The sequence below is a fragment of the Trachymyrmex cornetzi genome, unplaced genomic scaffold (genome assembly GCF_001594075.2).
Source record: "Trachymyrmex cornetzi isolate Tcor2-1 unplaced genomic scaffold, Tcor1.1 scaffold95, whole genome shotgun sequence".
In the NCBI taxonomy this organism is placed as follows: domain Eukaryota; kingdom Metazoa; phylum Arthropoda; class Insecta; order Hymenoptera; family Formicidae; genus Trachymyrmex; species Trachymyrmex cornetzi.
The window spans coordinates 294,245-305,377 of record NW_017300300.1 but is presented as its reverse complement, the minus strand read 5'-3'; the positions used below and the strand labels follow the sequence as shown (position 1 = coordinate 305,377).

Here is an 11,133-nt window from a genome sequence, read left to right as displayed (position 1 = left end):
CTTCTTCTTCTTCTTCTTTTGATTGGCTCCGCAACCGGACAGGTTGGTACTGAGCCATTGAGTGTCCGCGCAGTGTTGATGGGTAATGGACTGTATTAAAAGGCGAGGTGGATAAATCGAAGATTGGGGGGGACACTCCCAAACCAGGCGCCTGCTGCCACCCAGCGGTGGTCGCGCGTCATGTGGAAGGGAGTGGACCACTAAAAGAACAGATCGGAGGCTCCCGCGAATGTCGTGAGGAGCCTGCAGAGCTTAGGAGAGGGATTGGATAGGGCGGGAAATATGTTTTCAGGGTGTTGGGGAAATTTGGATTTAAGGTAGTTTCGTAGATGGAGAGAGTTTTGTTTATATACTTCACATTGAAAAATTACGTGATTGATATCTTGATTATTATTCCCACAGGGGCAAGCAGGAGATTCCACTATATTCACTCTGTGTAGGCTGCTATTGAGATTATAGTGGTTAGATCTGAGTCGGTTGATCATAACAATCTCATTTCTACTCCAAGATAGATCATTGAACCAAGGTTTGGAGGAAGTTCTAGGGAAGTATTCATGATTGAGAGCGCCTTTATATCTAGCAGATGAATTAAGATATTCAGTAAATCTACAATGCAATCGTTCCTTAGATACAGTGTATAGGTCTTCATATGGAATCCTGAAGGCTGTGGAGAGTCCCGTTAGAGAGGCAGATTTGGCTGTTTCGTCCGCTTTTTCATTTCCCGGAATACCCACGTGAGATGGGATCCAGAAAAGGGTGATTGTGATTCCCTGCTGCATGGCCAGAAGAATGTTTTGCTTGATGTAGTAGACAATGTAGTTGTTCTGTATGTAGTGATGATTGCTGACTGCATCCAGCGCACTCTTGGAGTCTGAAAAAATGACAACTTTGTTGCTTCCACAATCTCTGGCGAGGAGGACGGCTTGGTAAAGAGCCCAAAGCTCCGCTGAGAAAATAGAGGTTTCGCTTGGTAGCTTGTGTTTAATGCTGATATTCAGATCGGGAGAGTATACTCCAGCTCCGACAGCACTGTCAGGTTCCTTGGAACCGTCTGTGTAAATAGAAATGGCATCTATTCTGTATTCTAGTGAAATCTCGTAAAAAATGGCAGCCGTAGCGTGGGGATCGTCTTTTGAATGAAAGAGAAGCATGTTGCCGATATAAGTGATAGGTTTGGCTATGACTTCAAATTCGTGCCAGAAGGCTGGAGGGTATGTGGTGCGATGTGTAATTTTCTTGTCTGGAAGATGTGTAATATAAGACTTGAATAGATTAGAACTTTTGATGGTCTTCAATTTCTGGTTTTTTTGGATGGCTGTAAGTTCCAGTTCTTTAAGGGCTTCATATGATGTACTAAATTTGTTAGCCATAGCTTTGTATATATATTTGGATGTGATATAGGAAAATCTTAAGTGTAGAGGAGGTTCCCTTGCCTCGCTCAGCATGGCATTAATGGGGGTGGAAATCCGATATCCCATAGCCTTTCTAATAGCCTTATACTGAATTCTGAGAAGTTTAACAAAGTTTTCAGACTCCGGGTTCCATGTAAAGATCTGAGCTCCATATTCGATAGCACTTTTAAGAGTTGCCCTGTATACCGTAAGCAGCACGTCGGGATGTGAACCCCATTTGACTCCGGCCAAAGAAGAAATTATATTAGCAATATTCTTACCTCTCTCTATGAGGGCCTTTAGCTGTGGAATACCCGACAGCTTGTCATCTAAGACAACCCCCAGGAATTTATGTGTGTAAGCTCTGGGGATATGTGTGTTAGAGATTTGAATATTAGGATCCTCTGAGCAACTTTTGATGCGAGAAAATATCATATATCTCGATTTAGACGGTGACAGTTCGAGACCTCTGTATCTTAAATATGTATAAATGTTATCAATCGATTTTTGCACGGATGAGATAGCTGAGTCAATGTTTCTTAAGGTGGAATATATGACAACATCGTCAGCGTATTGCAAAATACGAGAATCTGAATGAATGTGATCGTTGATATCTTTAAGGTAGATATTGAAAAGCGCAGGACTGAGTGTGGAGCCCTGAGGTGTGCCCTTATAAGAATTAAACGGTCCTAAGAGAGAACCGTCTACCACGAAATGCAGACGTCTCATAGAGATGAAATTTTCAATGAATTTTCTAATAGAGGCGGGAATGCCAATTTCATACAAGTCCCTAATTAGAATGTGAGGTATAACATTGTCGAAAGCTCCCGCAATATCGAGAAATACTGCTACGGTAGGAGATCTCCTAATAAAGCCTGTTCTGATATTAGAGGTGAGAGTCACGAGGTTATCTATGCAAGACCTGGTTGGTCGGAAGCCTGACTGCGTTTGTGGAAGAAGAGGACGTGATTCAATAAACCATCTAAGTCTAAAGTATATCATGTATTCCATTAATTTGGCAAAACATGAGAGAAGAGAAATTGGGCGCACAGACTTCCCATCGGTTTTAGGAATAAGAACGACTAGGGAATCCTTCCAAGAGTCCGGTATAACTCCCTGTGCTAGTATTTGATTGTACAATTCAAGTAGTCTGGTAATATACTCATCGGGAAGACTGGAGATGATGGAATGATCTATTTGATCCAAGCCTGGGGCGGAACGTTTTTTAGCCACATTGATAGCCCTAGTAAGTTCGACTCTTGAGAAGGGTTCTTCCAACCATTGTTGTGTATTATGTTGAAGAAGATCTTCACGTTTCATATCCTCAATATGTTTGTGGTCGTTATATGGACAAAAGGGAGGACATAGTTTTTCGATGGCAGCCAGTGAGACCGTGTCAAGATTATTGTCCTGGTTCGAGGGAGGGTTTTTGTTACGCCTGAAACTTTTAATAAGAGACCAGATGCGGTGCGTTGAAGTTTTGCAATTAAAACTGCCAACAAGTTTCCTCCAACCAATTCGTTTAGCCTCCTGTATGCATTCTGAACACCTTCTCCTAGCAGACTTAAAATCATCGAGACGAGCTCTGTCAGGGCACTCGGCGAGCCTTTTGAGCGCCTTTCTCCTTTCTTTGACTGCAGTATCACAGTCATCGTTCCACCAAGGAGGTGATTTCAAACGACAGGAGTTTATCTTACTATGTGGCACGCCCTTGTCCGGTGGGAGTAATCCTCTGGCTGAGGATTGAACATGTTCGACGAATAGGTTGTATTGTGAAGTGGCGTCCAGGGTTTCTTTTCCTGAAATTATATTGATAGAATTCTTGAGCATAGAATTTAAAGTAGTCAGTTGATCCTTATTCAGCTTAAGCTTATAGCAAAATTTTTTAGAATAGCAAGGCGCAACGTTAATTTTTGTGCAGATAGGAAAGTGGTCACTACCATACGTATCGTCAAGAACATAACTGGAACAGATTGGAGCAAGAATAGGAGAAGACAAGGAAAGATCGATGACAGAGCTCTGTGCGGAATGATGTATTAAAGTGGGAGAACCATCATTTAAGATTACAAGATCGAATTCTTCTATAGCTTTCGACAGCCTGTTACCTGCACCAGAACGAGAGGGACAACCCCAATTAGGGTGATGAGCATTGAAATCTCCGGTCATGAGTAAAAGGTTAAATTCCTTGAGAGCATTTAAGAGGTCTTGGTAGAAAGTGAGTGGAGTGTCCTGACCGGGGTGCCTGTATATGTTCACCAAGATGATCGGCTCCCTGGCAGTAATTAATTTAATGACGTGATATTCTACAGACGGGTGTTCAATATTTTGGAGCTTAATGATCTCGAATTTGACATTGTCTTTGATGAATGTGCAGATGCCGCAATGCCCTGCAAGGACAATGTCATTTCTGACAGCGCGAAAGGATTTGATCTTTAGATTAGAATCTGGTTTGAGTAAAGATTCTTGAACGCAGATAATGTCATGATCTTTGGCCAACAATACCAATGAACCTTGGTTGCCTCTGGCGCCTCTACAATTCCATTGGATGATTCTTATGCCTGCAGAGGATGGTTGCCTGCGAGAGGATTGAGGTACAACTCTACTATGATTAGTTTGTTTGTGTATATTCGAGGTGGAAGAACTAGTACTTATTTGAAGAATTCCAGTTCCGAAAATTGTCTTGTAAGTAGTCAGAAGAAGGATGCGCAAAGTCCTGGCTTTGGGAGCCTGTTGGATTATATGAAATAGAGTATTCATTGTGATTATTGCGATGAGAGGGGGGGTTAATATCACCAGTGGGATATCTGTAGTTATTGGAAGATGTGTAATTCTGTATGAATGAAATGATAATATTCATCAGTGAGGAAAAATCGTGATTGCGAAAACAATTAACAATCTCTGAAATTAAATTAATGAGTTCCGGAATATATTTGGCAAATTCAAAAAGGTTAGGTTCACCGTAACCACGCTGAGGAGGGGGGGGGAGGAGATAGATTGATAAGCCGTACCTCTTGCGTTAGAATAGCCATAAGCCCCGTGGGGGTTGAAAAGTGCTTCTTGGTGAGCTCTTCTATCATAGCCCTGGTTGTTGACACTCTTTTGGTTAGTGTTCAAGTGGTATGGTGAACCTTGCGTCGAGTGATGATATCTGTTTCCGTTATGAGTGGGAGCCTGCTGCGAGGTGCGTGCCGGCCGTGAGCCAACAGCTTCGGCATAAGATATACGGCCATGGTCTAGGTCTTCTGCTTCTAAAAGGTGGAAGGGGTTAGTGGACGTAAAGCTGGGTGAACCTGAAGAGCCATGTGGCGTTTTTGAGTTTAGTCGTGGAAAGTCTTGAGAGTCCATTCCAGAGCTGTAGCGAGTAGAGGGACCTTGGTTGTTGACAATTCTCCTAGCATCCGCTATGGAGATATTTTCGACAGCTGCCAGTTTAATGATGTTATCCTGCTTGGTGATTATCGGGCAGTCTTTGGAGGTAGCGAGATGTGCGCCTTTGCAGTTGATACATACAGGGTCGGTTTCGCCATCCCTTGATGGGCAGGGGTCTTCGTTTTCATGGGCGTTGTTTCCACAATATAGACACCTAGGCGGGCCCTTGCAGACTTTAGCTATATGTCCGACTCTAAAGCACGAGAAGCATATGCGAGCTTTAGGTATATAGGGTCGTACCTCATGTCTGATTTTAAACAAGAACACTTCTCTTGGAAGAACCTGTCCAGCAAATTTAATGCGAAGTGTCTTGGAGGGTACATATTCGCTTTTACCATTTATTGTGACTCTTCTATTTAATCTTTGAATGTCCAAGATTTTGGCGGTTGGCGTTTCAATGTGTGTGTGAATGTATTCGAGTGCAAGTTCGACAGGTACATCCTGAATGACGCCTTCTCTGATGACTCTAAAGGCTGGTATGAAAGCTTTAAGGTTATGTTTAGAAAATGTTGGATTATCTACTAACCTATTAGCAGCGGTGGCAGATTTCGCCTCTATAAGGATTTTACCTTTACCGATTTTTTTGATCTCCTGTATATCTGGAATACCTGAGTTCGCGATGATACTTGAGATGACAATCGGATGTGTAGCCTTTTCACGATTCAGGTCGTAGACGTAGACCGCGTAGGGACCGTTGTCCTGGGGGCGATATTTAGGTGCAGCTTTAAGGTTAGCTGCAGCATTAGTAGTATCCTGAGAGCGCGCACCGATCGCGTCTTCTGCGTTATTTGGCCTTGGGGAGTCTCGAGGATTCAAAGTGGAAGTTGTCGAAGCGGTAGATCGCTTTGGGGGGGAGGTCGAGGAACGACCTTGTGCTTCTATCTCCTCAGAGGAATGGCGCTTCCTAGTATTTGTAATTTCGTCTATTTCCATGCTAGGATCGCTTGAGGTCATTACCTGAGAGCTATCTGATGATAGTGGGGGTGGCGATGATGATGACGTAATTTCTTTGTTAGGGTTGCACGTTGCTATCTCAGATAAGCCTGCTTCGTCAAATAGCGATTTAAGCATCGAGCTAGAAAGATCGCTGGAAACGTTAGAATTCATATTAATGGGTGAGGAATTGGTCTGGTTAGACGGATTAATCACCAATGTAGGAGGATGTAGGGAGAAGGAAACACTGCGATGTGAGTTTTGGTCACTGCTTCCCCCCGAGTCCGAGGCCATGCCTCTGCGCGGGAAACCGGAATGAGGTTATGCAATAAATTCCCCGGTACGTTACACGTATGATAGAACAGAGCAGAGCTCTCGTATTAAAGTACGAAACAAAGCAAAAATGCGCAACCTGAAGCCCTGATAAGGGCTGATTAACGTAAGATCGCGAAAAAAAACACCGTGTTACGGTCGTACGAATAATCACACGTCCACCTCGGTTGCCAGATCTAGTCTACCATCTCGTGCCACTTAGTGCGTACTACGCGAGTGTCGTGCGATCAAATGAACACGTGACACTAGCCAAGTACGCATTGGCACTGCCAATCGAACACGCTCTTGACACTGAGTGCAGCCAGTGCACCCCAATCAAAAACGCTATAAGATAAGTATATCATGTGATGTTGACAGCACGCTTGTCATGGATCTAATAAGTCATTGAGAACTTCTCATTAGATCCATGACAAGCGTGCTACCAACATCGCATATGTTCATTTTTAAACTGCTATTAAATTTGGAAAAATGGACATTATTGGACCTATAAGGATGCGAATTGACTATTCATTCAGATACTTTATCCATAGTTTACATAACGATGAACAAATATTTTTTGTAATTTTAAACACAATTTAATGTGTTTAATCTAATTACGTACAATTTTTAATCAATTTTGCATATATTTAGTTATGTTATTAATGTATGTAATTGTTGAAGAGGGTCCTAACCGAGGATCGAAACGTCCAATTAATTGTTATATACAACAAACTTTAATCGCAACAACATCTAGTATTGGCTCTCAAAAGTTTTTTATTTTTATTTGACGCAATAATAAAGGTACATAAGAATAAATTTACATTAATAAATATGTAATACATAGTTTATAAAAATGACAATGTATGATAAACTATGTAATAAATCATAAAACTAAATGTGATTATTTTGTATCAAATACCAATATATATAAATATTTTGTATCAAATCAAATATAATTTTGATAGATCTCATTACTATAATTATAGTATTAAATCTATTATATACATATAGTGTGCTTGATTTAAATGTTAAAATGTAAATATGTCTAACTAGTAGAGATGTAAAACAAATTTTTTCTAAAAAAATTATTTTATTTTATAAAATTTATACAACGATCAACACATGTAAATTTTAAATCATTCGTTTTTTAAGATTATTTCAAAATTAGTAGTTTTTAAAATATTTATTTTAATATTATATTTTTAAGGCTCCTGAGTAATCGCCGCGGCCATATTAAAATCATGACGTCATAGGCAAGAAATAATACGTAAATTTGTGTTACGTGTCATTTGTAAATAAAGACCATTTGAATAAAATGAGATGATAAGATCGCTTTAAAACAATTGTAAAAATAGAAGAAGCTGTCCTTATTCACCCTGACAGTTAATAAATAATGATAAAAAGAGATAAAAGGCATATTATGTGCTTTTATTCAATGCGCATGCATTGTCTATTGTTACTTATACGTGCCTTTATCACTTTTTACAATTACTTTAAAACGATCTTATCATTTCGTTTTATTCAAATTGTTTTTATTTACAAATGGCACGTAATACAAATTAACATATTGTTTTTTACTTCTGACGTTACAATTCAGGCTATGGTAACTATAATTCAGGAGCTTTAATAATACATAAAAAAAAGGTCTGATTTTAATTATTCATTTTTATGATACATTATTATTTATTCTTCTAATAAGGTTACATATTATCAAACTATTTATTATATTCAAATTATTTATTTTAAACTAGACAAACATATCATTCTATTTGAAATAGGTATAATTGATTTTGTAAAATGTCTTCGAAGAATAATTTTATACATAATTTTAAGTAATTGCAAACAAAAATCAATTCACAAAACAAAGTTTATACAAAGACATTTTTTTAAACTCCACTAATTAAAAAATGTTTATATATTAACACTTATACCAAACACAGTAGCTTTAGGGGCTGGTTCTATAACTCTTAACGACAGTCATTGATGTCATTGCGCAGCTTTTTTACTCTATATAATATCTACGCAACGACATTAATGACTGTCGTTAAGAGTTACAGAATCGGCCCCTTAGTTTATAAACTACTAAACTACAATTTCTTGCCCTTACCTGCCCTATTCTTTGTGTATAATGCTTTTATTTTAAATTTTATTTATAAATAACTCGTTTTTTTTTTAAATATTTTTGTCTAATTTATACTTTTCTTCAGATATTAAAATTGAATCATTCACATTAAATATTTATAGATAACTTTATTAATGTCTTTATTAATAATGCATTTATCACAGTAGTATGTTATTATAGCCTTTTAATTAACTTTTTATCTGAAAGAATTGTTGTATACCTTTATTAATATGAAAAATTAATACAGTAAAGATAATATAGTAAATTTGTGTGTATGTGTGTGTGTGTGTGTGTGTGTGTGTATGAAATATATAACATAAATTAATTAACTAACCTGATTTAATCATCCCATTCGTCGTCATCGGTAGTATCGCTAGTGGATTCTTCACTTTCACTATGAATTGCACGAGATCTTTCAGCTAGAGCTCTAGATAATGCATCGGCCAAGCCACCACGAAGTGCAGGTACTGAATTCGATTTTGCTTCGTTTCGGACAGGTTTTAATTCAATGCCTTCACGTATTTGTCGTAGTAACTCACCTCTTGAATCCTCAACTAATGCTGGTTTCATTTCTGTCTTATCGACTTTCTGTAAAGTAAAACGTCTATTACAAACAAATGTACATAACACAATAAATTACGCTAATGTTTCCGATGTAGTTGAGATTAAGATTCAGATTATTTCGTTGTTCTTTAATTTACAAAAAAAAACTTGAATGATTTGTAGTTATTGAAATAAAAATATATTTAGATTTTGTTCGCCATCTTTCCGTTTTTCTTTTTCTCTTTTCCTCTTTGCTTCTCTCTCTCTCTCTCTCTCTCTCTCTCTCTCTCCTCTTCTTTCGTCATTCATTTTTCTCATTTCTCCCCCCCCTCCTGTCTTTCTTATTATTTTTTAAAATTTCGACTAAATCGTAATTTTATATATATAATAATTACTTTTTTCCTCTTTTACAGATTCGAAAATCCTTTTCTAGGATTGAAATATACGCATTTGTTATACAAAATTACGAATTAATAGTCGGTAATATAGCCTTTAGGATCCTCTTAATTCTTAGAAAGCAAAAAGAGCATATCGGAACAAGCATGTGAAATCGACCCCGTAGCAATCGAGCAAATTAATGTCATTAGTTGGCACCTTTGAGATATAAAACTTTCCCAAAAAATAGCCTTAAAGTTACATTTTTTTGGGAATGAGCGTCATTTGGCTCGAAGCTTGATTGCCTGCCCGCTAAAAGCTAAAGAGCTACGGCAATTCCGTTAAAATAAATAGTTGTACTGTTGCTTCTATTAATATTCTATTTTTTAAATTCATTTTTTTAGATTATTTTGTTTTATTAAAAAATGTCTACAGCGTTAAACGTGTAATTACGGTATACTAGCTGTGACATTAATTTAAAAAAAATTAAAAAAGGTAGAAAAATATTAATATTCAATGAAGATGTAGCGAATTTTTTTTCTAGCTATTTAAAAAGAACAATATCCGTCAATGACATTTTGTGCTACAGATATCAGCTTTCTATTTAGAAAAAAAAGATGACTCTGAATTGGAAATTAATAGAAATCTTTCTTGCTCCGAATTCTTCTGATCTGACATCGAAGTTCAGTTAGAACCAAATGAAGTTATGCCTGAAGTCGAATATTGAAATTCCTATTCAGAGAACATACTTCTACGCATAAAAACTGTTACATTTGTTCTTCCACAAAAAATCTTATTATGATAATTCCGGAAGAAACTCGAATGCAATCGTACATTAAGAAAAAATCTATATGTATACTAATTATTAATCGATGTTGTAGAAGTCATATAATAAAAAATCCATTTTTTGAAGCTCTTAATCTTTTAACCCGGGAATAGGCGCGTTCTAGTCATTTTGACCAAAATATATTTTTGCACATATGTGTTACAACTAGAATACATGTATGATTATCATTACTGTAAGTAATAATTAATAAGAAAACGAGACTACAAACACTAACGTAAATGAGTTTACGTACTATTGCGTACCGGGATGGACGTGTTCCGTCTCGGCTTGGGTGTTGTATCATTCTTAATTTTTGTCAAGCTGCCGAGCTTTTCGTGATTGTTTCCTTTTTTTGATTTGTTACCTGCATTTTCGAACTAGTTTATAGCCAGATCGCGACCGGGCTGACTGCGAGAGCTAATAAAAGAAGAAAGAGAAGACTAACGTAAGTACGCGCGCTACGGTTTTTTAGACCAGGCCTGCAGCCGAATTACACATTTCGACCGATTTTACCTATCGTGATAGAACCGATGGAAGTTACAGAATGCATAGAAATTCCTATGCATTCTGTGTAACTTCCATTAGATTAGACATTCCTGATTCACAAAGATAGAAGGTAATTTTTATTGACTCATTCTTTTATTTAACTTGATGTATTTTTTCTTTTTTTTTATATGTTAATTTCATCATATATCTATAGATCTCATAAGAATTTTTACACTTTTATTGTTTACTATGTACTTATATACCTACGGACATGTGCGATAATATAGAGATCCTACAGGTTTTATACATCAATTTACGTATTATCACTTTATTTTTTGAAACTAAATTAATTATATGTAATTATAGCCTTTTAGTGTAACTTGCGTATATAACGTTTTAGGATGTAATCTTATATTTATTGTAACAACATTGATAATGACCGAATGTTCTGGTCAAAACGTATGTTTTATTTTATTTGATGTTATTTGAAATATTATGTTTTAACAACTGTAACCTATAGCTGTTGCTCATATACCCTTGTGTCACATTTATAACTGATAAATTTCAGTCCTAAGTAATGTGTCGATCAACAAGGTAAATATTAAAAAGAGGAGAAAGAAGTTAAAAATAAAAACAATTGAATCGCATTATACAAATCGAAAAATAAAAACTGTTACACATCGCAAAGACATATATACATATATATGTATATATAT

The 11,133-nt window shown here is 37.0% G+C and overlaps 2 protein-coding genes across 5 annotated transcripts in view; both read right to left on the bottom strand.

Annotated features, from left to right (window-relative positions):
• Positions 1-200: 200 nt before the first annotated feature.
• LOC108769797 (uncharacterized) lies at positions 201-6,301 on the bottom strand. Its single transcript, XM_018520996.1, has 2 exons — positions 4,400-6,301; positions 201-3,190 (listed from the first exon to the last, which is right to left on the bottom strand). Exons 1-2 carry the CDS (start codon positions 6,045-6,047, stop codon positions 201-203), a joined length of 4,638 nt encoding a protein of 1,545 aa, XP_018376498.1. The 5' UTR covers positions 6,048-6,301.
• The window catches only part of LOC108769803 (neural Wiskott-Aldrich syndrome protein), a 42,277-nt gene continuing 37,000 nt past the window's right edge, over positions 5,857-11,133 (bottom strand). For 3 of the 4 annotated variants that reach the window (XM_018521004.1, XM_018521006.1, XM_018521007.1), the window contains 2 exons: positions 8,522-8,775; positions 8,109-8,387 (listed from right to left, as the gene is read on the bottom strand). In XM_018521004.1, the coding sequence (XP_018376506.1) occupies positions 8,527-8,775 (249 nt within the window). In that variant the 3' untranslated portion in view covers positions 8,109-8,387; positions 8,522-8,526. Of the gene's footprint in view, positions 5,908-8,108; positions 8,388-8,521; positions 8,776-11,133 lie in introns of those variants that run through there. The other variant, XM_018521005.1, reaches the window with a different exon arrangement.